The sequence below is a fragment of the Sciurus carolinensis genome, chromosome 2 (genome assembly GCF_902686445.1).
Source record: "Sciurus carolinensis chromosome 2, mSciCar1.2, whole genome shotgun sequence".
NCBI classification, from domain to species: Eukaryota; Metazoa; Chordata; class Mammalia; order Rodentia; family Sciuridae; genus Sciurus; species Sciurus carolinensis.
Genome location: NC_062214.1, coordinates 59,359,895 through 59,387,770, shown reverse-complemented (window position 1 = coordinate 59,387,770; position 27,876 = coordinate 59,359,895). Strand labels below are relative to the sequence as shown.

The 27,876-nt window shown below is 41.5% G+C and overlaps 1 protein-coding gene across 1 annotated transcript in view; it reads right to left on the bottom strand.

Moving 5' to 3' along the window:
• Sv2b (synaptic vesicle glycoprotein 2B) overlaps positions 1-27,876 on the bottom strand; it is a 186,031-nt gene that overhangs the window by 69,203 nt on the left and 88,952 nt on the right. Inside the window, 1 exon segment of the mRNA XM_047539677.1 lies at positions 1,296-2,145. Coding sequence (XP_047395633.1) covers positions 1,296-1,746 — 451 coding nt within the window. The 5' untranslated portion in view covers positions 1,747-2,145.

Genomic DNA, 27,876 nt, shown 5'->3' with positions numbered 1-27,876 from the left:
AGTGGCTCTAACTCAGGGACTGGCATACTACAGACCACAGACTAAATCTGGCCCATTGCCTATATTTGTAAATAAAGTTTTATTAGAACACAGTCACATCCACTTGGTTACATTTTGCCTGTGGATGCTTTTGTGCTACAGTGGCAGAGCTGAGTAGTTACAACAAAGGCCATCTGGGCCTGCAAAATCTAAATATTTACTATTCAGGCCTTTGCAGCAATATTGCCAACTCTCACTCTAAAGCAAGTATTAAGGTTCAGAATCATACAAGGTATTTCATAGTACTTATCCTTACAGTAATTAAATAATTCTCTGTGAGTGCCTGCTTGCTCTGTTGTAAGTTCCTTTGAGAGACAAGGGCTATTTTCTCACCCATGGCCTGAGCACAAAGATTAGCACAATGTAGATGAAAAACATCTACTTGGTGAGTGAATGACCTACATTGCTAGGCAGGCTTGAGTTCTTGAGAGCCATAAATATTCTTGGTCTTGAATGAAAACTTTACCCATAGAAACTTCTCAATAGCTGCATATTTTCTGAACTCTAAATCTCATGGACTCTAAATGTAGAGAGAGGATATGTTTTTCAGGATATTTGGTGACCAAGACAAACTCTTGCCGTTTTTATAACAAATCTCTTCTATACCACACCATTTATGTCCTCCTGTCTTTAATTTCACAAAATTCTCTCTGAGGTTTGGCTTTGATAGTGCCAGTCTCATAATTGACTTGTGAAACTGGTCCTCCGTCTTTGGAATCCATCTGTGCTTCACAGCACGGTGCCCAACAATCTTCAGGGGCTCCGCTGGTGTGCTCAAGCCCATCACTCATCCCCAAGGCAGATGGGCATTCAGCCACTAATACTTAGATTCAAGAGAAACCAGGAGCAGATGCTACTGGATTCTGAAAAGACACAGAAGAACTGAATGGAAGGGATTTCTGGCCTTCCACTTCCAAAATGTATTTGTCATTTGGACATGGAATACGGTTAATATGAAGAGATAAATCTGACTCTCAGGGAGGCAACAAGACTTGGGAAACAAACTAAGAACTCAAGAGTAAAAACAGAACTGGATAGGAAACCAAGTTCTGGTACTTATTAGCATAAGCCAATGAATCAATTTCTCTGAAACAAAAATAACTTAATTGCAAAATGAGTATAAAAAATGACAACTTTGCAGAGACACTCTGGTATGTTTAAGGTGTCTAACAGTGACATGTGCAGTACATATATTCTACTTTTTGCCTCTTTATATTTTGAATGCACAAGAATGATCTTTAGAAATTTCCACTTACCAAGCATTCCTTTCTTGGAACTCGACAGACACATGTCCTTCTCTGCACTGGGCAGGGCAAAACTCACCACAAACACCTCCACTCCATCCGCCATCAGGGCCAAACCCAAGACGAAAAAGAGGGTCCACTGGAAGCGCCCATGACCACACTCATCAATGATGGTCTCATACTGGTGGGCCAACTGCTCTTCATCTTCCATCCGCTCAGCCATCAGGTCTGCCTGGCCCCGAAGGCCATCTGCCCTGGAGGGCGCCATCTTGTTCTGCTTGGCCTTGATATCATCTGGATGGGGGATGCCCTGGTACTCGCCCTCATAAATCTCATCCTCCTCATCATGGCCCTCTGTAACATCACTCTGTGCATCTTCATCTGGGTTGGATTCATTACCCCGGTAATAGCCGTCACTGGGGGCATATCCCTCATAATTGTCCTGATACTTGTAGTCATCCATTCTTTGGCTCTGGGGCTGCCTAGTTATCTCTTGAACTATATTTCTTGCTCTGCGGTAGAGGTTAGGGATGTTCCAATAAACATCATCCGTGTATATGATTTAAATGTAGAATATGTTCATGTGACTTCCTGAGTGAAAGTCACGCCTATTTTCTTCCTCTTTGTTTTTCAAGTCAACCAGATTTGTGCAAAGATTACCTCAGTATTATTTTGCATTCAATGTCTATTGGAGGTCTTCAGAAAGTTTCAAGCTCTGACCTGGTCTCCTTCAGTGACCCAGAGACATGGACTGGGAAGTGCTGATTAAAAATGGGCCCAGCTGCTCTTCTTGACAAGGAGCAAGTAGACTTGGCAGCTTGCTTGCTAGACTGATTTTTTTTCTGACACCGAAGGTTATGCCCTAAGAGTAGAGAAAGAGAAGAATGTTATGGAAGGCTGAAATTCTGAAAAAATGCTCTCAGAGTTAAAACAATATATTTAGTCATGCCAATGCTTCATGGGTAAGGTGGAGGAAATCTTAATTAAACATTTGGATTCATATCAACTGAATGACGAGTGACTTAGTGAGACTGAAGGAAGAGAGAGAAGAAACCAGGTCTGAGGCCCTTTGAAGGTCTGGTTAACCCATGGAAGGGGTCAAATCTTATACATGAATGAGTCATGAAGTGATCAAGGAATTTTTAGTACAAGATAATTTTGTGCCCCAGATTTCGTCTTTGAATTTATCAAGGCCTTGTTAACAGAGGAAGTTTATTGCAGCTCAATTTGTTATGAAAATGCCAACTTTTCTAACTTTATGAAGTAGCTGTGTAGAGAAGGATAGGAAGGAGAGAGGGACGGAGAGAGAGAGGGAGGCAGGGAGGGAAGGAAGGAAGGAAAGAAACAAAAGGAGAAGGGAGAGAGAAAGGAAGGCAAGAAAGAAATATAAATAGATCAATCCAGGCTTAGCACTTGATTCATGGAACACCCTGACCTAGTATTGACTTAAATGGGAAAGAATAGGAGTGGGTAGGTGAAGACCCAGCACCTCATTGCTTAGGTCTGAAACTCAATTCTGCCACACAATGGTTGGGTAACCATTCATTCATCTTCCCAAGCCTTGATTTTCTCATCTGTAAAATAAGGATAACAATAGTACTTAACTCATGTATGGTAAGTACTAACTAAGCTCTGATATTACTCTTGTTGTTGTTTGCTAGTTTCAATTCTGGAAGCCAGGAGTTTGGTTTATATCCCAATTTCAATCCCTGGTTCCCCACTGATGAGTCCTATACCCATGTACTGACATCCTGCCCTAAATTACCTTCCTAGAATCTCAAGTCTCACAAGTTTTGGAATCATCATTTAATGACACCTACTGTGTAGCAGGAAATGTGCTAAAGGTGTCACTTTATCTGTAATTCTCAGGACACGGAAGGAAGGAAGGAAGGAAGGAAGGAAGGAAGGAAGGAAGGAAGGAAAGAAGGGGGAAGGAAGGTCTTCCACTTATAGATAAAGAGACTCAATGGTTTAGTAATGTGATCGAGGCTACAGAGCTTGAAGAGTTATGGAAAATAATATTCTTCCAATACAGCTCCCCAAGAAAAACAGAGGGACAGTGTGGTTTGGGAGGAGGGAGGGAAAATTAGTCAAACATTAAGCCTCTCCCAGTACATCCTTTCCCAATAACAATGGGCCCTGAGGGGAAAAGGCAAACTCATCCCTTCCTGGGTTCATCCCTAGCATCTTCACTAGAAGCAAACATCTACCCCTTCCCAACCCCAGTGCATCTTGAAGGAAGGAGGCAAATACTGAAACTCTAGGCCCTGGACTTTTACCCTTCCCCATTGCAGATGAGTCCTGGAAGGAGAAAAGCAAATAGTGAAGCTTTAGGTAAAGATGGGTTCCAGAGGAAAGAAGATAAGCAGTGAACACCAAGATGTGAGCTTTTCCCAGTAACAATGAGTTTCAACCTTTTTACAGCTACCTTCCTGAGTTAAAATTTTAACCTGCACAACTAGTCCCTGAAATCGAATGTCCACAGTCTCCAATGAAACTATAAAACCCAGACTCCTTCTGTAACCCAGGGGCCATCTCCATACCCAAAAAATGGGCCCTCCCATGCCTGACTGATTGACTTCATTGCAGAATAAAGGAAAGCTTGCTAATCAGAGATTTGCTTCCTCTCTCCTGCCTCTCTGTCATTTGTGGGCCATAAGCTCACAGAGGTAGGATTCAACACAAGGCCCACTGGTCCCAAAGTCACTTCCTTCCAGACCTTGTGCTTCCAAGTGCTGTTCTGAGACACTGTCACTAGGAACTTTAAAAACACAAATTCCCAGAGCTTGTGAAAGGCTCAGAGCTCTGATTTGCACACAGTTCTTTAAGTGGTTCTGCTCCACCTCGCTGAGCAACCTCTCCCTCCCTCACTCCTTCCCTCACTGCACTCCAACTGTACCAAAATGCCAGACTTCTGATAGGGACAAAGGCTCAGGTCTCTGCATAACATGGCTGCCAGAAACTCACTCCCCAGGCCAACCTAAAAAAATCTGTTAAAAAATACATCAGCCATCAACTCTTACAGACCTCCTGGTCACACCTGAGATCCACTGTCCTTTCACCTCACAATGGATTGGAGAAACTTGTCCTGGGCCCCTGCCCCAGATCTGTCACCTAGCTCTCCTAGTGCTCAGCAGTGGACAGACTCCAGCTCTGGAAATCCTCTGACCCCAACAATACAATGCATTTCCTTCTAGGAGAATGCCAGAGAACAGCCTTTCTCAAATGCAGGGTGGACCAGAACCAGGGGGTAGTAGGAGGGGCTGGGGAGGGAGGGGCTCATTATGCAAATCCAAGGATTCCTCCCCCAAAGTCAAGAGTGCAGACACAAAGACACAAAGTTCAGGAGTTGGGCCTGGAGATCTGCATTTTCCATGAGCACCACAGGGAATCCAGGAAACTGCACTTCAAAAGACAGTGCTATAGGAGCCAGCAAGAAATATTTACTAACCACCCTTCCAGGTTTTTCACCATACCCAGTAAATAAATTTATATTAGACCATGGTGGCCTGAACCATATCAGATTAATATTCTAAATCCATTTTTATTACATGCATTTAGGGACCACAGGAGGAATATAAATCACATGTAAACAGCATGAGAATTTGCAGAGTGCTATAAAAATGGAAAAGAATGCCAACTGCCTGAGATCTGGTGTGTTATTTCCATTCTGGGGGCCCTGCAAAAGTATCATGAGCCAGAAATGATGGATTTGTGATTCCAAAAGCACATGTGGGAAATACCACTTTGGGCAAAGATTCTGGGATTCGCCCTGTGGAAAGAAGCAGATCCTTGTAGAAACTAATCTCACTTGCCTGATTCAGTTAAATGAACTGCTGTGAACATCAAGTGCAGGAGAAGAAAGGGGCTTCACAGACAAGCATTCTTATTATTTTTTATTTCTATTTCATTGAGAAATGCCAAGTTGTTGTTTTTTTTTCTGCAGTGCATTTTCTAGAGAATGCAGCAATTAATCATTTGCAATATTGTTGATTAAATTGTGTACCTCCAAAAAGGTATGTTGAAGACCTTAGCCCCCAGGATCTCACAATGTGATCTCATTAGGAACAGGGTCTTTACAGAGGGTGATCAAGTTAAGATGAGGTCACTACGGTAGGTCCAAATCCAATATGAGGGTTGGTTCTAATCCAATGGGGAAATTTGGAGCTCTATCTTTCATGAGAAAGATTAAAACAACACAAAGCATAATGCAGTACTAAAACTTAAAATCTTAACTATTAATAATATTATCATCTTCCCTGTAGTGAGTGCTTGCCTCGTGTCTTTGTGGCAGGTTCTATGCTCAGTTTATCTCTTCTAACCCTAGGAGACAGCATTACTCTTACCCACTTGCAGAAAACACGATGGAGGCTGAAGACATTAGAGAGGTGACCCAGGGTCACAGATAGTAAGTTCTCCAAGGGGTTTCAGAGAAGCAAAGGGCCACTACATGCTATGATCTTTTGAGATGGCATCATGAAGGTAAAGGGGATATCCAAGGACAACAAAGGGCTCAGAGAGGCAGACAACAGAGAAGAGTGCATCACAGGCTGGAGAGTGAAGATAAGCAAAGGCACGGAGGTATGGATGGCTTTGCTTGTTTTGGCAGCAATGAAGAGGCCAGTTGGCCTATAGCAAATGATCCAAGAAGGGGATATGTGGGAGATGGATGGAGAAGTACATAGAGGTCAATCTGAGTGCCCTGCTCAGGACTGGTGATTTTCCTTGAGCAAGGAATTATTAAAGTGAGCATAGCATTGTGTAGAGAGCAGGAGTCTAGAAAGACTGGGAATGTGTCTTAGTTTTGAATAGAAAACCTGGGGACAATGAAACCAGAAAGAAGTTCGTGTGTGTGTGTGTGTGTGTGTGTGTGTGTGTGTGTTAACAGTTCAAAAGTGAATAAGGCCTGGAAAAAGGTGCTGCCCATGGGGACTAGAAAGAGAAACAGGAAGCAAGCGGGACATTTCCCACTCTCATGTGTGAAGGAGAGGGCCAAGGGGCTGAACGATGGTGACTGAGCAGCTGAAATCTTTCCAGTACCCTATAATTTCTGTGTAAAATCAAGACAAATAAAAATCTGTTTGCAGACTGATCTAGGTGAATAGGTAACAAAGATGCTGGCGTCAGAGGGTACCAGACTCAAATCCTGACTTCCTACTGCCTGTGTACGAACAACTAACCACTTGGTGCCTCAGTTTCCTCACCTATAAGATGGCTATAATAACAGTACCGATGCCCAGAGTACTGTAAGGGAAGTGATCTCAGCTTGAGCCCAGCCTCACTCCAGAGAAGAACAAATCAACATTTAGTAACTAATGAAAACCGTTTCTCAAAAATGACCCCGTGCTAATCTCTTAAGTGTCTTCCTTTATCTCTTACAAATCTATTCACTTCTGCATCAGTGCTGCTTGATTCAGAATTACAGTATATTAAACACTTGTTCATAATTTAATATCATAGAGAACATAGTTAAAAGCAATATTATAACCCAGCAAAGTAACGCTTCCCAAAATCTGTTCTGTACGACACTAGGCCTTGAATATGCTCATTTAAGTGAAAAAAGAGCAAATAAATTTGGAAAACATTGCATCCCTTATTCGCTATTCTCTTTTGGCAATTCACAGTGAGCACCATATTATAGGCTGTGAGAAGACCTCCACAAAAAAATGGATTTAACACTATAATGACATATGACTGCCCACGCATTAGAATAGCCATAATCAATGAGCAGACAATAGCAAGTGTTGGCTAGAATGTGATGAACTGCAGCCCTTAAAACTGCTGGTCAGAGCATAAAATGGTCCCTCAACTTTAGAAGGCTTGGCAGGTTCTCAAAATATTAAACACACACTTAACAAACAACCCAGCAATTCCATCCTAAGCATCTACCCTAAATAAATAGAAACATATGTCCACATAAAGACTTGTACATGAAAGTTAATAGCAACATCACTGAAAATAGCCACAAACTGAGAACAATACTAATGCACCAACCAGACATGATCTATCTATACATAGGACTATTAATTGGCAACAAAAAGGAACAAATGTCTAATACAGATCACAACTTGGATGAATACTAGGCTAACCACAGAAGACCATATTTTATTATTTTATTTATGAGAAAGGTCCAGAAAAAACAAATACATAACAGAGAAATAGATTAGTGCCATGGATAGGAACGGGTTTGACTATCAATGAATGTAGAATTTGGAAAGGTGGGGAATGATGGGAATTTTCTAAAGTTAGATTACTGTGATGACTTTACAACTCAATACATTTACTAAAAATCATTTCATTGTATACCTGGAATGAATGGATTTCGTGGTATGCACCTCAATAAAGCTGCTGCCCCACCACCACCATCATTAAAAAAAAAGCTATTTGCTTGTTGAAATTAGAGTTTCTTACAATCATGAGCCTCTTTTTCTTGGCAATCTTATTACCTTCATGAAGAGAGGTTCCTCTAAGTAGGTAAGTACTAGTTTTATACCTACAGCCTATGCTGTCTCAGAGATCCCAGGATACTGATGTTCTGTCTTGAGAGCCCATGTGGCAAGCATCCTGGACCACAAGCTTTCTGTTGAAAGAGAGAATAAGGAACACTGCCAGGTCATGCCCCAGTGGGTCACAGCTGGGGAGAGGGGTGATGCTGAAGTTTTCAACAGATTCAGTCACGTCTTGGTGGTATATTAAGGGCTCAGAATGTAGCACCTTTGCTGTGAGCAATAACAGAAGATGGTCCCCTTAGCAAAGTCCCCTTCCATAGCACCCACTCCAGAGGGCTGAGCACACTTGTCCTAGGCAGGAGTCAGTAGCAGCTGTGTCTTCAGCTACAACTGATCTTGAGGAATTCATCTTTAGTGAATTGGGGTTGAAGAAGAAAATAGTGGGTACCCTGTACTTGGAAGGTAACAGGTACCCTTCTGTGCTCCTGAAGCCATTTGGTAGGAATTTGAAGGGTAAAGCCTGAGGAAAAACTTATTTGAGAATCTCACTGTTATCTATTTTACATGAACAAGAGAGGCAAGTCAACAAACTCAGATGGGTATTAACAAGATGACAATAGGTGCCAGTTAGCTTAGGAGACACTATGCTTAGAATTCAGGACGTGCTGCCCCAAATATGGCATTTGAAAAAACAGCAGAAGCAAGAAGTTCTTTCTGACTTTCTCTTTACTGGTCTCCCCTGAAACAAGTCAGAACTTCCTCAAAAGTGGGTCAGAAAATCTTCGTTCCTCAGATTTCTATCTTATATCCCTAACAAAGGGACACCCTTATATCTGAAGACACAAGGACACAGACAAGAATCTGAAGAAATGGGCCTATTACCATAATATCATACTCTTCTATCTTTCAATCATGCTCCTGGACAGTTGCCCACAAAAATACACAGATCTCCACATTTCTTTGGCTATTCATTTCTGGAGGTGCCCATGTCATGCAAAATGTACATGCTTTTCTCTGGTTAATGTCTTTGGTCCCATTCATGAAACTAGCAATCAGTGAGAAATCTCTTCCCCTATATCACCCCTTACTTTAGTTTCCCTCTGACAAGTCATGCCAGCATTGAATACTCAATGAGGGCAGGAGGTCAAAGAAAAACCTCTGCACCGCTGGACAGAGAACTGCAATCCCGGAATTGTCATTAAGTCGCTTTTTGATCCTGGATGAGTCACACATCTTCGGAGGCTCCTAAGCCCTTGCCTCTCAAATGAGGACTGTGCTGGATGGTTTTTTAAAAGGGTTTTTGTAGTTGTAGATGGATAGCATGACTTTATTTGCTTATTTTTATGTGGCTCCAAGAATCAAACCCAGTGCCTCACACATGCTAGGCAAGTGCTCTGCCACTGAGCTATAGCCCCAGCCCCCGTGCTAGATGATTTCTAAGGCCTTTTTTACAATCTGAGTCAATATTTTCTGTTGTATTTTAAAAAATGCTTTGAACCATCCATTAAATATATTATAACATAATTATCCTCATTTTAATAACTAGGATAGTGACTCTGGAATTAAAAGTAACATTTAGAAACCAAATAAGCATTTTTTAGAATAATTTGATGACTCTTCACTCTTAAACACTTAGAATTACTCCAATGGGTCCCCTGGCATTGTGTGTATCTCTTTTACCACATTATATTATAATCATTGATGTTTCTTTATTTATGTGACTATCTATACCAGGAGATTATGAGCAAGTTCAGGAGGGATAAAGTACTGAATTTTACTAATCTTTGAATCTCCAACACCAAATGCAAAGTCTCAAACATAGAAGGTTCTTGAAAAATGTTTACTTAGGGAAAGAGGTTGACAGTTATTCAGTGCCTAACTGAAAGCAAGTCAAAAACAGTCCATGACAATTATCAAGAATACACATAACAATACATGTTGGTGAGGATGTGGGGGAAAAAGGTACATTTATACATTGCTGGTTGGGACTGCAAATTGGTGCAACCACTTTGGAAAGCAGTATGGAGATTCTTCAGAAAACTTGGAATGGAACCACAATTTGACCCAGTTATCCCACTCCTAGGTTATACCCAAAAGACTTAAAATCAGCATACTACAGTAGCACAGCCATATCAATGTTTATAGTAGCTCAATTCATGATAGCTAAACTATGGAACCAAACTAGATGCCCTTCAACAGATGAATGGATAAAGAAAATGTGGTATAGATACACAATGGAATATTACTTAGCCTTAAAGAAAAGTGGAATTATAGCATTTGCTGGTAAATGGATTGAACTAGATAATATCATGCTAAGTGAAATAAGTCAATCCCAAAGAATCAACTGCCAAATGTTTTCTCTGATATGGGAATGCTAATTCACAATGGAGCAGGTGCAGGGGGAATAGAGGTACTTTGGATTAGGCAGAGGGGAATGAAGGGAGGGGAGAGAGTACAGGGCTAGGAAGGACAGTAGAATGAATCTGACATTATTATCCTATGTGCATGTATGATTACATGACATGTGTCACTCTACACCATGTACAACCAGAAGAATTATAAGTTATACTCCATTTATGTAAGCTGTATCAAAATGCATTCTACTGCCACGTATAACTAATAGAACAACAGAAAAAAAAAAAAAGCCCATGTGCCACAGTGTCCCTGCCTTGCTGGAAATAGATCAGTTGGTTTAATGCTGTGCTTCATTTTTGTTTAGAAAATAAAAATAATAGACAAGTACAGTGGCACACACGTGTATTCCCAGCTACTTGGGAGACTCAGGCAGGAGGATCACAATTCAAAGCCAGTCTGGGCAATTAAGGAGGACCCTGTTTCAAAAAAATAAAATAAAATATTAAAATTTAAAAAGGGCTGGGCACATCAATGTTCACTGCTGCTCAATTCACCATAGCCAGATTGTAGAACCAACCTAGATGTCCTTCAATTGATGAATGGATAAAGAAACTGTGGCATATATATACAATGGAATATTACTCCACCATAAAGAATGATAAAATTATGGCATTTGCAAGCAAATGGATGAAATTCGAGAATATCATGCTAAATGAGATAAGCGAATCTCAAAAAACTAAAGAACGAATGACCTCGCTGATAAGTGGATGAGGACATATAATGGGAGGTGGGAGGGGTTAGCGTTAGGGTTAGGGTTAGGTTTAGGGTTAGGGTTAAGGAGGGCGGCAAGAATGGAGGAAGGAAGGACTGTATAGAGGGAAAAGAGGGATGGGAGGGGTGGGGGGAGGAAAAAATAACAGAATGAATCAAACAACATTACCCTATGTAAATTTATGATTACACAAATGGTATGCCTTGACTCCATGTACAGAGAAACAACATGTATCCCATTTGTTTACAATAAAAATAAATAAATAAATAAATAAAAATAAAAAGGGCTGGGGATGTAGTTCATTGGTAGAGCACTTGCCTAGTATGTGCAAGACCCTGGGTTCATTCCCTAGTACTGCAAATGTGTGTGTTGGGGGGGAGAGGTCAGCTGACACCTATTGGCAGCCTATTAACACCAATACTGACTGCTCTAGCTGAGGTTCCTAGGGCACTATGTTCTAAGGTTGGCTTGAATTACTCGTTAGCAACTTTCTGACCATCTATTGCATTTTAACCACTGGGGATGCTTCCTGAAATACACCGCTTGATGTTTCTGGGGTAGGTTACATCAATCTGCAGACTGAAAATACCAGGACTTACCTGACTGCTCATGGAAGACAGTTCTTTGAGGCCCCACAGTCACTTTAGGTACTTGCCCCACTTAGAACCACACATACAAGTTTGTTAGTCTGACATGGGAAAAACTTCTCTTCTGAGCCCAGTCATTCATCTACTTTCTATTGTGCTAGAACAGAATCCAAAGGTATGAGATACAACTGATTATTAAACAAGAACCAAACCATGTGTTCTGTTGGTTGGTTGATTGGTTGGCCGGTAGAAAATAAAATACTTTGAAGTAATCTAAATCCTTCAAAGTAATACCAGCTTTAGTTTGAATTTTAAGATTGGTACTTAGTTTTAAAATACACACACACAAAAAAAAGACAAGACAACAATTTATGGAGAAGTGTGTTAATCATAGCATTACTTACAACAGCAAACCTTGAAAACAACCCATATTTTAAACAACAGGGACTGGGTATAAAAATCGTGATGTATTTACACAGTTAAATATTATGGTGATGTAATGATTGGGATTTTGAAGGGCATTTTTTGGGAAAAAAATTGTCACACTATAATACCAGGTGAATATGTTAGGTAAGTGATATAATCATGTCATTATACCAATAGTATCCTTACTAATATGTAATATATACATGTGTATTTTGTTTGTGCAAGAATTTCTGGCAGGATGAACTGAGATGTAGGCGTTTTACTCCCTGTAAAGTTAATTTTCTCCCTCTTTGCTCCTCTGTGTTTAAAGCCTGGTCATGTTTTTCACTATATGATCCTCAAACCCTCTGCTGGAAAATCACCTGTTGCTACATAAATACAGTCTCCTGGACCCCATCCCAACCTTGTTGAAACAGAAAGACAGACCTCTGCTTTACTAGCGAGCTCCCCAGGTTAAAGTCAGGAATCACTTAAAGTCAGGAATCACTAATGTAAATTCTCTTACACCAGAAACAGCTAATTCTTTCTTTGTGACTCAAAGGAGAGGCCAAAGAGGCACCTAAGGTTTCCAAAAGGTAAGTCCTTCCAGGAGATGAGCTAGAAGGGAAGAAGAAAGGAGTGGATGTTTTGACTTCTGGAGATGCCTGACCACTAGGCGAGGAACTCAAAGCACGGACTTGAGCTCCCTGAGAAGAGACGGCGCCTGCCCCTCTTACAGGCAGCACTGTGGAAGTGGAATAGCTGTGGGATGTCTGTGGAGGCTATTTTTCCTGTAAGCCTGGGATCAGCAGTAAGAGTCCAAACCCATAGCACACGTATCAGCAGCAACAAGAGTCCTTGAGGAGAAGTGTCTTTGGTTCATTCAAAGCAGAGCTGCCAGCAGATCTCAGAAGGTTGCCCCCAAAGGCAGCATCAAGCAGCTGAAAGATGGAGGAGGAGAGATTCATTGTAACTACAGCCATGGACCAAGGATCCAGGCACCCCACTATTTGAGGGACTACTTCAATAATAAGTGGTCTCACAGAATGGGGAAGGGAGTCCTAAGAGAGACCAATATTGTATATCTTGCCAATCCTACTTTGATTTGATTTCATCAAAAAAAAACTTAATGTTATTTTTTTGCCTTGGAGTGAGGGTTGTAAACTCTTGCCCATTGCAGATAGAAGATAGAGAGATGATAGATAGATAGATAGATAGATAGATAGATAGATAGAAAGATAGAAAGATAGATGATAGGTAGATAATAGATAGATAGATACATAGATAGATAGTAGATAGATGAATGATAGGTAGGTAGGTAGGTAGGTAGGTAGGTAGGTAGATAGTAAATAGATGAATGATAGGTAGGTAGGTAGATAGATAAAACAGTTCTGCCATTTGCAAACTGAATCACAATCATAGTGGGTTGTTGATCTTTGAAGCTTCTGTTTCATGTACAAAATGAGAATATGGGTTCTTAGTTATTGAGTTGTTATGAGAATTAAATGAATACTTTCAAAAAGCTTGGCACACACACACACACACACAAAAAAAAAAAAACAGAAAAACAAAACAAAACAAAAAATGCTTGGTACAGTGCCTATCACCAAGAAAGAGCTCCACAAAAAATAGCTTTTATTCTATAAAAACACATGCAGAGATGGGCCTTTCTGTGTATTTACTAACTCCTGCAGCAATGCATACCAGAGCCAAAAGGACAGCAAGAGCCTTAACTTCACCCTACAATCTACAAATCTTCAGCCTTCTCAAGAGAGACTCACTCTGCATTTCCCCACACTCTGCTGGACCCCTGCCCTGAATCCCCATCCCACTTCCAACAGGATCCTGACCACTGATATTTGATCCCAACTGGCTGATTCTGAAAGTGAATATTTCCCAAAGCAAAGATGTTACCTTTTATGGTACCTAACTTGATTTCAAAAGGTATTCAAACACACCATTAAATAACATCAAATCACATTGAGGAATGCTCAATGTTCTTTCAAAGCCTTTTAATTTAATGGAAGAGTCTCTCCACCACCTCATTGCCAATTTGCCAACTGTCCTTTTAATGAAATGGAAACAAGCCTGGGATTCAGAAGAGTTAAAGATGTAACATTGTATTATTTTCATTGTATTTGCTTTTTGTACTTACTCTGTATTTAGAGGATTGATGCAGTGTCTTTCCTAAACAAATATATTCAGTTAATAAAAGTGACTTGATTTTTTTTGGAGGGGTGTACCAGAGATCGAACTCAGGGGCACTCAACCACTGAGCCACATCCCCAGCCCTAATTTGTATTTTATTTAGAGACAGGGTCTCACTGAGTTGCTTAGCACCTCGCTTTTGCTGAGGCTGGCTTTGAACTCTTTGATCCTCCTTCCTCAATCTCCTGAGCCGATATTTTTTAAGGTAAATAATTAAGAAGAATAGAGATGATAGATGATATGATCATTGTCAGAGATACTTATATAAGTTTGCAAATACCACCTGGACAGGAAATGCTGCCCTTGAGGCAGAGAAAGTAGAATTTTCTGCGCAGAATAATTGAAGCTGATCATCTCGTTGCAACTTCACAATGCTAGAAAATAGATACCTTTACTATTTTGTTCCAAAGGTGAGATAATTAAGGTTCAAAAACCTTAATTATCATTTTCTAAGGTCACACTGCCAGTAAATTCAAGAGTCAGGATTCAAACTCTCCCATACCAAGCTGCCTCCCATCACCACACCCTTATCACACCTCCTGCTGCTAGATGGATGTCTCTTGGAAACCAACAACTGCTGCAGGGAAAACTACACGTTAGGAGTCTATCAGCAGCCACCAGGAGGGCCTGCTGGCTGGACACTCAGTACCCCCACCCTCGGGATCTTGGCCTCCTCTCTTCTCTACCAGAGAGATCCTTAGCAATTCTACTTTACCATCTAATAAGTACACCCGGTGAAGAGCGTTTACTGTAAGCAACAACTGAACACATCCCTTTAAGAACATCTGTACCCTAAGTAAACTCTAAGATGGGACCGAATTATACAATGAATCTTTGCAAACTTGGGTAACATCAAATTATCTTATAAAAGGGATTCCTGTGGGGTCAGTGAGTCCAGCAAGAGCCAAGAAGGGCTTTGGTAGGATGGCTGTAGACATATATAGAAGGGACACACTCAGGGCCAGGTCGGGAAAAGTCTTGAGTGAAAACAGAGGGGGTCAGCTAATTGACAGGTGCCTGAGGAGTGAGACCAGCACAGTTAGAATTGGGGTTCAATCAGATGAAGAAAGGTGACAGGCTTGGGGGGTGTAGTAGGACATTGTTCCCATGTCTGTTTTTCCTGAGAAGCAACATTTCTTTTGAAAGAAAAGTAAGAGCTGATAAAATGAAACCCTCTGCTGCTGTACAGCCACCTGGAGGCTCATCAGACACACCATGGCATTTATAGGTAGGTCACATTTCCAGGGGCCTACCAGAGCAAAGAGATATTATAACCTGCTGGGCATTTCAGACACATTTTTTTTTCCTTCCCAAAATAGAGCTGATTCAAAACAATTCTACATGTAGAAAGCCTGCCTCAAATATAAGGAACAAATAGTTTAAACCACTAAGCCAATAATAGAATTGAGTCTGACCTTTAAAACCCCCATGACCACCATCATCAAATAAACCACAGAAAATAGAGTATTAACAATCCCCTTCTTATGTGACTGGCAGATTTTACTTTCTGACCCTACTAACTTCTACATTCTGACACTATACCAAAGAAATAAGGTCTGGAGACAACTCCCCAACTCCATTCCAGCAACTGCCATCATGTGTGTCTCTCTCCTGCATTGCCCCAATGTCATCAGCCCCTTCCACACAGCCTGGCTAGATCCTTTAGTGACTTCTCAAGACCTTCAAATCATTGTCCTTGATTTGGCCTAGAAGGACCCTGTGGTAGTGAGCTTTTCATCACTGTGACCAAAATACCTGCCAAGAACAATTTAGAAAAAGGAAAAGTTTATTCTGGTTCATGGTCTCAGAGGTCTGAGTTCACAGTTGACTCCATTGCTCTAGGCCTGAAGTGAGGCAGAACATCACGATGGAAGGGGTTGGCAAAGGGAAGCTGCTCAGGACTTGACGGAGCAGAGAGAAAGAAGGCAGTAAGGGGTCATCAGGAAGATGAACCCTTCCAGAGCACACCCCCTGGAACCCACTTCTTCCAGCCATACCCTACCTGCCCACAATTACCACTGAGTCAATTCATTCAAATTAGGATGAAATAATTAGGTTTCAGCTCTCACAATCCGATCACTTTACCTCCGAATATTCAAGCATTAACAGGAGCTTTGGGAGTATACCTCATGTCCAAACCATAACAGACCCTCACTGAACAATGCACTCCACTCAGCTTCATTTTCTCCCTTTCTGGTCATCCCACCAAGGGAGTGGTCTTCTCATGCTTCACCTCTGCCATGGTTTATCTATCTCTCAGTACTTTGGGGGAGCTAATGTAGGTCCTGTGCCAGGTTCTGGGGGCACCCAGGAGGATATAACAAACTCCCACTCTTATCCCTTGCAGTGTAGTGAATAGAGGCCCTTTACACATGAGATATACTCTCTCATTGGTTCATAGGAACCTTTGGAAGCCTATTCAAAAAGTAAAAATACAGGGAAGGCATTAAGCTTAGCAGATTTATTGTCCCAAAGGAGGGTCCTGGCTGCAAATTTGGACCTCAAAAGACTTGAGAAACCATGTATATACAGATCTATGGGTTATTGAGAAGGAGCCTTTATATATATATAAAGGGGATTCAGGACTATTTCCCACACACCCCAAATGCAAGTCTGAGATAGCTGGCAGGCCCTGAGGACCACTTCTTCATGTCTTGATTCACCTCTACCCTAATCTTAGTCCTTGTGCATTTTTTCTTTCTTGAAACTAACCTGTCCTTTGCTACAGTCTTGCTTTGCCTAGTCCTGGAAAAGCGCCATCCTCTAGGATTGCCTGCAGTAGTTCCCTGGCCTGTTGACTTACCTCTCCCTGCACAGTCAGGCTCTCCCGGCCTCTGCTGCCCAGCTCTAGCCAAACATTCTCAACCTGCAGCTCTCTCAGCCTCTGAAAACCTCCCCACATATTTCAGTGGGGAAACTATTCACAGAGGATTTGTAGGTTATCTTGGGGTCCCAGGTCTTTCCCCGAAATAATCATTTTTAACACACCCCAGCGCATTCCATTCCATCTCTATCTCTTTATCGTCCTGAATCTGCTCAGCCTCTGACACATGCTCCCCACTCCAGTGCAGTACTTCTCTGTAATTAGTCCCTCCTTCTCTCCATCCTCACCCCTAATTCAGCCTTGGCAATATATAAACTTTGTAATTAGAAAGGGCTAAAATCTTGCCAGGAATGCAAACATATTTAGTGTTACAGCCTAGCATTTTGTGCCATTCTGGGCTGTACTCCAAATCCTAGAGGAATAGACAAGGGGAAAGAAATGAGCCTGTAGTCCATGTGAGGGACTCTGCCACACACAATTGCATCTAAGCTCCCCCAAACGCCTGAGAGGGGGCTTAAGTAACAGAGCTCAGAGGGCCAAAAGCTTTGTCCAAGGTCACAAACCTGGACAGGAGCTCCTGAAGAAGAGCAAAACAAGATTCCAATCCAGATCTGTATATCACTGCCTCAGCTGTGATCTTGGGGCTTCCCCATGTGATCACAGAACATCACAAATGATTTCAACCTGGCACCTGACGGGCTCAGCTAACTGGGTGATAGAATGCCTCAACATGGCTCTTTCCACTGTTGGGCTTTCCTGTTCAAAAAACTCCTATACATTTGGCAAGGAAAAAATCCCAATGATGTCAACATTTCTCAAGAACTCTGAAAAAACACCAAAAGCCATCATGCCAGGCACTCACTCTTGTGGCGACTGCTAGGTTATAAGCAACTTATAGACAGGGTCCATCTCTTACTCACCTTTGTCTCCCATATAGCAGGTGACACTGATGGTCCCACAATAAATGGGGTATTACAGAAGAAAAATAAAGAGAAAATCGGACTCTTGCCCAACTGGATCCCTAAGCAGAAACCCAGAGTCCATCAGAGCATCCTTTAAACTATTCTTGGATACCAAAATAAAATTTCTATATCCTGGAATCCCAGGGGAGCAGAAAAGGAGGGGACAGAGACAGAGACAGCGAGTTCCACCAAGTTGGATGACAAAATCATTTTTTACAAGATGAGTCTTCATTGCCCGCCTATTCTTAAATCACCTTGTTATATAAAGGAATGTCTTACACGAGGAGAGAAAAAGATACACTTCGAGAAGACTTGGCAGAAATATTTCTGTAGGCTCCTCAACAGTTACTAGACTCATCGGAGAAACAGATGGTGCACCATTGCAACATGCGGCACGAAGGACAATTCTTACATCAGGCGTCATCGGGGTCCACCCCCAGAGCTGCCTGCTGCTGTCATCGGGAGCCTCAAACCAAATACACGATGTCTTTCTGCATTGCATGAGTATGAGATTGTCATTAGCAAAATGATCTTTAGCAACTTTCACCTCTGAAATCAACGAACGACTTGTTTTCTTTTCAAAGGGAAAAGAAGACACGTTCCTGCACAGTAATGACTCCCCCTGGAAATACAAGGAAGAAAGAGGTAATTTGAAAGCTGTTGTGCATATAAATAGAAATAAAGATATCACAAGTTTTGCAAAATGGGGAGGACTTCGTGGTCTCTCCTGGGGAATTTGAAACCAGCTGCTTAAACACCAGTGTATTTCTACTATATGAAAAAAGTTCCAGCTGCTTTCACTGGCCAGAGATCTGGGTAGACTGTGGATATTGATCTGATACAGGAAACACTGCTCCAAAATACGGCATCTTGAAAACTGAGTAAAGAGCAGAGCAGACAGGTCTCTGTGGCTTCTCCTGCCCCTCTCTCCCCTGATGAGGGCTACAAAAACTAAAGTGCCCCTTACCCCTTCTTCCAGAAACAGTCCACTCTCTGATCTCCCTCCCTTCTCCTCAACACCTCATATGACAGGTGTCCTGCTCTGTACCTGGAGGGAAGGCATGTCACACAAGGATGCCAAGAAGAAACTGAACCAACCATTGTTAAGACTCCTCCCACCCGAGTTCATTGCCATTAGAATACACCCTTTTGTCTTCCAATCCTACTGTGCACATGTGTTCAAAAAATTACAGAGAATTCCTCATGTCTTTGGGCCTTCATTTCTTAAGGCTCCTGGGTCACATAAGACCTACTGTATGCTTTTCTCTGGCTAATCCATCTTTAGTTATAGGAGTTTTAGCCATGAAACTCACAATGGGTGAGGAAAAGAGATTACATTTTCTCCCCTACAATATCAAACTGCTCAAACAGACTTGATGGACACCGCCCTTTGATTGCATGAACTGGACAAGTCATTCTTTGGTGAGCACCATGCAGACTCCAGGCTGTTTTCAGGCAGTGACTAGAGAGATTCCTTCCCGAGCAAGCTCTTTGCTCTTGACACTGGATGCCTTCCACAAAGAGTAGACTTCAGTCCCACCTTTTTAAATATTCAACAGAGGAATATTTTACAGAAAACTGCTCATCAGTGAATTTCTTCTTGTTTTCTTTTTTCCCTTTCTTTCTTTCTTTTTTTTTTTTTTTTTTTTTTTTTTTTGGTACTGGGGAGCTATATCCCCAGTCTTTTCATTTTGTTTTGAACCTGTGATCATCCTGCCTCAGCCTCACTGGGATTACAAGGCAAAGGCAAGCACCACTGTGCTCAACTTAATCTCACATCTTCTATTACTAAATAGAAGCTTGATCTTGACCTTCTGACTCTCTCAGTTCTCTCATAATGTGACATCCCCAGGGTTGGATCACCATCTGCCCTCCTATTTGAGATGATGTGTCCAAATAAATGATCCTAATACCTGAACATCAGATTATCAACCTTCTAAATCAATCAGAAGACCCATTTCTCTTCCTCTGAATGCTGCTGACTTTGAATATGCTTTTGCTGCTACAGAATATATTTGAGCCAAGAGAAAAGATAACAGGATTAGGTCTCTAACATTTATGTCCTTAGAAGCACATCAACCAACAAACCAGAAGACAATGGATTGCCCTCTAAAACAGGCATGAGCCACCCCTCCATGTGAACAGACTCAATATTTTTCTGACCATTAGAGTCTAAATAGGCATGGCCCACAATGTCCCCTGATGGATATTTCTTCTTAAGTCCCAAGCAAACTGCCAAGTCTTCATAATTCTAATCCAAAGAAATTTCTGCAGGGGTTTCTAACTTTTCCAGAACTGAAAGTAAAAACAATATCCCTAGCTGGGCCTTTGAAGAGCAATCCCCTAGGTGTCATCCATGTAGGACAGTGCCATATACACAGTGGTATGCATGGAGAACTTTCTAGAAAGCAAAAATCCTCAGCAAAATATTGACATTAATTATCTCCAGGAGAGGAGTCATGTTCAGACACCAGGCCAAAAACACCTTCTAACAGGAAAGGAGATAAAGGAAGAAGGAGAGGAGTGGATGGGAAGGGCTCAGTGACTTCTTTATGAATCACAGTGAGTTGGCCATTGTTTAGCATGGGTTCTTCTTAGAAAACAATTCTAGCATCCATGCAGCCAGGTTTGAATCCAGGTGAAAATCTCCTGCAAGTCACTCAGTCCCTCTTAACCTCAGTTTTCCTTTCTGTAAAAATTAGCTTAGAGCTGGTGATGAGAATCAAAAGAAAGGAAATGCATAGATAAATCAACACTGGTAGGTGTGTGTAAATCACAATAAATACTACCTAGTGTCAACACATCACAAATGTGGGTTGATTTTTCTTCTAGACAAATATCCCTACTCAAAACTTAAAATATTAGAAATCAATTCAGGCAGAGTGGCACATGTCTGTAAGTCCCAGTGACTTAGGAGACCGAGGCAGGAGGATTGCTTAAGCTCAGGAGTTCCAGATCAGCCTGAGCAACATTACCAGACCTTGTTTCCAAAAAAGAAAAAAATTTAAAATCTTAGCAAAAGAAACAATACTTTGTCTTTGCATGCTGTCCAGTAGAACTCTTCCACTACCACAGCACCAGCTTCCACTGGCTATCGAGAATTTGAAAGGTGGTTATGTGACTGAGGAAATGAGTTAAGTTTTATTTAAATTATATCTTAAAGGAAATGGCCACATGGGGTTGGTGTTGAACAATGCAAATTCAGATCTGGCCTCCTTGCACCAAGTATCTAATGAGCATCAGAGACATGCCAAAGTCCCCATTTTGCTAGGACAGGTCTCCAGATGATAACCCCCAACTCTGAAAAAAAAAAAAAAAAAAAAAAAAAAAAGCCCAAATGAAGAAACCCAGATGGATTATCTTTTTTCATTAAAAGTCCATTAAACCCTAGCTAAACCATAACATTGCCACATTTAGAATATTTTAAAATAGAAACTCAGTGTGTTTTTGAGTAAAGATACAAAAGCATTTCATCACAAAGGTTTAAGCTGTTAACATTTACAGAGTTGTTTGCCTTTAAATAGAACACTCTCGATGCTTTTTAAAATGCTTCAATACCTAATGGCATCCTAATGGTAGGATTTCCGCTAGTGGGGGGAGTTCTTTTAAATGGTACCGACTCATGCCTGCTGACCTAGACTACTCCAAAGGCTTGCCCTACCTTATTCTGAATCACCTTGATCACAGAAGATGGCATTAAACTTGCTGAGCTGTGACCTAAGCAGTTGGACAACCCCCAAAAGGCCCCCATTTGTGGAAATCCATGGGCAGAAAGTCCTGTAGATCAAATCCAAACCAAAGTAAAGCCAAGACTACCAAAGAATGCGTTTGCACTCCATTCGATAAGTACTAGGATCAATAGACATTCCTGGGCAAGGAGTTAACTGCTGGATTAAGACATTGCAGGAAGAAGGTCGGTCAACCCAAACACTTACTGAAGGTTTACTCTGGTGGGAGCTGTGATGACCTACAGCTCCGCACACACACACCCAGGAGTGGAGCCCTCATCCCCAGATGCTGGGAGTGTGCGTGGATGCCAGTCTTTTCTGGAAGTTGCCAGAACTGAAGTGAGTACCTTTCCTGAGGTCGTGGCCTGTTCTCAGAACCTCCTAAAACCACTGATCATGATGGAGCTAGGGAGTCCAGATTTGCTGACTCCATCTCAGGTCAACTCCACAAGACCTTTCCACTCCCTGGATGGAGGAGCTCTTCCACCTTCTCCTTCTGGCCAGTCCTGCTTCTTTCACTACCACCATTTCCTCCACAGGTGTTAACGTCAAGAGCATCCATCCTTAGTGCTAATCTCTCTCTGATTCCCAGGGAACCCACCTGGGACAGGCACGGCTCTGAACTTTTTATGTGTACTTACTCCCAGAGCTAAGTACTATTATTATCTTCATTTTAGAGATAAACTGAGATTAAAAGGAGATCAATCATTTTTCCAGACACCCAAGTGGCCTTGGGAGATCCTACAAAGATGATGCATGTCAACATAGTTAGTAGTGAGTCACAGAGTCAGTTAACTCATTTGTTAAGGTTTTTCATTCAGTCTATAAATATTCACTGAGCATCCACTCTCTGCTGAGCCCTATTCTCAGCACTGCAGATATAGCTTCAAGCAAGGTCCCTGACCTAAAAAAGCTAACCTTCTAGTGCAGGCAGGGCAAGAAATAAATAAATAAAAAATAAAATATAGATGTCATATGAGTGCTTTGCAGGATCACAAGGCAAGTTAAGAGAAACAGGAGGAAACAGGGACGGGGTGGGGCTATTTTTTCATAGAGAGGTAAAGGAAGATCTCAAGGATAACGTGACACTTGAGCAAAGGATGGAAGTAGGAAGTCAGTGAGTAGATATTTAGAGAAAGAGGATGTCGAGAGCAATGGAGAATGCCAAGTCAGAAACAATGGAGCATACTGAACAGAGGTAGGACCTGACAAATGCTACAAGGATCGCTCTGACTGCTGTGCTGAATAGAAAGGTCAGAAACAGAGGAGGTAAGGCGGCCAAACAGAAGCCTCTTGTCATATCCCAGGCCAGCAAGGGTGGTGGCTCAGACCAAGATGTTAGCAAGGAAGTGGAAGGAACTGTCAGATCTGTGCTAGAGGTAGAGCCATCTGGATCTGCAAATGGATCAGATGTGCAATGGCAAAAGAAAAGTTAAAGATGACTCCAAGATTTGGAGTCTGAGCAGTTAGAAGGATAAAGTTACCATGAACTGAGATGAAAAGACCTGTGGAAGGAACAGCAAGATGGGACAGGATCCAAGGATTTTGAGTAATACAAATTAGCTGTCACCAACCAGTTGCATTTAGAGAGAAGGTACAGAATGCTGATTATGAACACAGATCCAATGGCTAGACTAGCCAGAGTCGAATCTCAGTAGCTCTGTTACTATTAGCTGTGTGACCTTAGGCAAGACACTACACCTCTCTGGGCTTCATTATTCTCATCTATAAATAGGAAGAACATATGTACTAACTTCACAGGGTCGTTATGAAGCTTGTGTGTGTGTGTGTGTGTGTGTGTGTGTTTGTGTGCACCTGCGCGCGTGTGCTCGTGCACACACACAAGTGCTCAGGACAGTGGTTCTCATGCAACAAGCACTATGTTAGTATTAAAAATTAAAACATGGCTCTTGATTGATGTGAATTTTGAGAATCCATACGTGGTACAAGGAGACAACCAGGAAGGGTTTTTCACTGACTCTGAAGACTTGTTTCCCACAGGGGTGGGCATCTGAGCTTGTATTTGAAAGATGAATAGATGAAATAGTCAGATGAATGAAGAAGTACAGGAGTGTGGGACATTTGAGAGAGAGGGATCAGATTGTCTCTTCCTGATCATGTACCAATGTGCAGCAAAAGCCAAACATAAAAGGTTCTTAAGACACTTGTATTTATCCTCTTCCCTGATTCTATAGAATCTAAAATGTGTCCAAAGAGACTGAGAATGTTTTTCAGCTTATGTATTCAGAATAAACCCTCCTAAGTCCACCCAGTCTTCTCATACACCTGTCTTCAGTGAGTTGGATCAGTGCCACCACTGACCAGCAGCATGGGAAACCCATATTGACATACGGGACTTCTGGCAGCCATCATTCCAAGGCTCCAGCAGACTCACATGTAGCTTCCTTTCTGATCTCTCAGGTGAGTGCGTTCAAAAAGTACATGACATTTGCCTTTTCTCTAATTATATTTGAACATGTTTCAAGGCCATATGGCCCCATAAGTATCCTTGAACTCTCTGTGCCTTACCATTCCTAACAATTCTGCTAAAAAAATAAATAAATAAATAGCATTTGAAAGGTCAAAAGCTTGATTCCGGCAGAGCGATTCTGCCTAGAACCCAGTGAAATGGTCCACAAAGACAGGCTCAAAAGTAAAGCATCAGATTTCCTTGCAGAAACTTTACCTCTTGGTAAATTGTCAAATGTCAGAACACAAGCAAAAGGAGAGGCTTGAACTTGTGTGGGATCATAGCATTTCCTCACTTTTTAATGTGCCCTGGATATATAAGTATGGAAAGTCTTAACCACTAGTAACAGATGGTTCAGAAGAAAGTCAGACCCTGAGCAGTTGGAACGTGTCTGACCTTCCACGTGCAGGCCCCACCACAGGTGGCCCCCCTCTACCATCTAGGCCGCCATGTTGGCAGTATGTTCATAGCTGCTTCCTCTTCATCAGGCAGTCCAGAAATGATTAACCTGCAGTCCAGAATGACCCACCAAGCCCTCATCTCCAAAAACTCACACTGGGCCCCCATTCCATGACCTGAGTTACCCACTGTCCCACTCAGGCACTGAAACACAATCCCTTGAGGATTCCTCTCAGCTCCTATCACCTGTGGTCCTCCATCAACAGAGACACTCTCAGAAATAAATACCAAGAAACACGCTATCCACAACTGGGATTCTCAAAGTCTCTTCTGTGCTCCAGGACATTTGAAGGCCTAATGTGTGCCCAGAGATACCATGGTTGAGGGCAGCAGTATTAACCAACAGAAACTGAGACTTACTCCCAGCCCAGGTAGGGGGACTCTCAGGGAGGAGGAGGATCACCTGTTGATTATTACCCCACCATCACCACCAAGCTTCTGGTGCTCTGAGGACTGAGAGCAGTATCACTCAACCTTTTACCTTATGTCTTGCCCTCTTCAACAAATCACAGGGCCATTCACTGCTCATCCTCCTTCTTTCCACAGAGAGTTTATTTTCTAAATATTCTTTCATTAAGATTTGTTGAGAGGACATCCAAGATGGTGGACTAGAGGGAGGCTGTGTTCCTTGTCACTCTGTAACTCGGGTTTCAAGCAGAGGAAAATCTGTTTCTCTGTGAGGCAGTCTTTGCTGTTTATCGCTCCCCTGCTCTTTACCCCTTTTGTCTACCTTGATCATCTGCATTCTGCCAGCATATCGATTACTTTTTGGGTGCAGATCACTCACTGACTGCTGCCTATCATCCACCATTTGTACATTTGCCTGCCTCTTGCCTGGCCATTGCCTGCCTTTCACCTACCCATCACCCGCCCATCACCCACCACCTGAGGTCCAACTGCCAATCGTCCACCAGTAGCCTGCAGACCACCTGCAGACCACCTGCACACCACCAGTGGATCATCAGCTGCCTGCTGTTGCCTGGAAGTCCACTGTCACAGTACCCACAGGTTTGGTTACACATGACTGCTGCCATTTGGGGACAACAGCCAGGAACTGTAGGATCCCCAGCCTGACCAACCACACCCCACACAGACTCGGTGCCTATACCCCTAGTTGCAGCTCCCCATTTGCCAACACATTTGGAAGCCAGTGCAGCCATCTTGGAATATCCTGGAAGTGGAAGCTGCCATCTTTAGGTGGAGCAAATCCCATCCTGAGACACCTGCTGGAGACTGAAAGCACATTGTCAGGTACCTCTCATGCATCAGGCTACTGAAGATTAGGAGGTTTGAATAGTATATGACTATTATAGTGTGGATTTTTTTCTCCTTTTCAAAAATTTTTAAGTTTTTATTTCTTTATTTTTCTCGCTCTATTTTCCTTTTGTTTACCTGTTTCCTCAGAGTCTATTTCTCCCTCTTCTCATGCTAACAACCAACTTCTTTTGATTCCACTTTCACTTATCCTACAATCTAGTCCTTCTATATATTCTTTTCTTATCCCATTAACAGTTACATCCTACACCCCTCCCCATCCTCTTTGTCCTTCATTAGAAACTGTAGACCTTATTGCAAATCTGTTGGTTATGCTGTAAATAATAACTGAATTCATCCTCTTTGTTTATTATGACAATATTGTTAACATCTTCATAGGGGCTATTTGGTTTAGGGTTGCATATTATATGTACTGGGTGCTGCTAATATTCATCTCCCTCTTAAAGAAGAGGTTTTGGAAACCTACAGGGTCACTATAAGCCTATGGGCAGAAACTGCAATACCCTAGATCTGCACCACTGGGGGGAAGATACGTGAACAACATGAAAAAACAAGGGAAGAAAGTGTTCCAAACAAACCCAAATTCTACATTAATAGAATCCAATGACAGCTTGGTAGAAGAAATGCCAGAAAAGGAGTTCAGAATGTACACAATTAAAATGATTCACAAAGCAAAGGATGAGATACGAAAGCAAATGCAGGCAAGGAATGATCACTCCACTAAACAGTTGAAAGAGCAACTGCAAGAAGCAAAATATTATTTCAACAAAGGATAGAGATTTTGAAAAAATAAAAACAGAAATCCTTGAAATGAAGGAAATAATAAAACAAATAAAAAACTCAATGGAAAGCATCACCAACAGATTCGATCACTTGAAAGACAGAACCTCAGACAATGAAGAAAAAATATTTAATCTTGAAAATAAAGTTGACCAAACTGAGAAGATGGTAAGAAATCATGAACAGAACCTCCAAGAGCTATGGAATATCATGAAAAGATCAAATTTAAGAATTATTGGGATTGAAGAAGGCACAGAGATACAAACCAAAGGACGGAATAACCTATTCAATGAAATAATATCAGAAAATTTCCTAAACGTGAAGAATGAAATGGAAAATCAACCACAAGAGATTTACAGAACACCAAATGAACAAAATTACAACAGATCCACATCAAGGCACGTTATAATGAAAATGCCTCACATCCAAAATAAAGATAGAATTTTAAAGGCTGCAGGAGAAAAGCAGCAGATTACATATAGTGGGAAAACAATATGGATATCAGCAGACTTCTCAGCCCAAACTATAAAAGCTAGAAGGGCCTGGAACAACATATTTCAAGCTCTGAAAGAACATGGTTGCCAAACAAGAATCTTATACCCAGCAAAACTAAACTTCAGATTTGAAGATGAAACAAAATCCTTTTATGATAAACAAAAGTTAAAAGAATTTACAAATAGAAAGCCTGCACTACAGAACATCCTCAGCAAAATAGTCCATGAGGAAAAAAATGAATAACAACAATGTAGGTCAGCAAACGGAGGAACTACCCTAAAGGAAAAGTCAATCAAAGGAGAAACCAAGTCAGTTAAAAATTTAAAATAAGCCAAAATGACGGAATACAAAACATATCTCAATAATAACCCTGAATGTTAATGGCCTAAACTCATCAATCAAAAGACAAAGACTGGCAGATTGGATTAAAAAGAAGGATCCAACAATATGCTGCCTTCAAGAGACTCATCTCATAGAAAATGACATCCACAGACTAAAGGGAAAGGATGGGAAAAAACCTAATATGCACACAAACTCAGTAAAAAAGTGGGGGTTTCCATCCTTACATCAGAAAAAAGGAACTTCAAGCCAAAGTTAGTCAGAAAGAATAAAGAAGGACATTTCATACTGTTTAAGGGAACCATAAAACAGGAAGACATAACAATCATAAATATTTATGCCCCAAACAATGGCTCATCCATGTATGTCAAAAAAATCCTTCTAAATTCCAGGAATCAAATAGACCACAACATAATAATTCTGGGTGACTTTAACACATCACTGTCACCACTGGATAGATCTTCCAAACAAAAACTAAGCAAAGA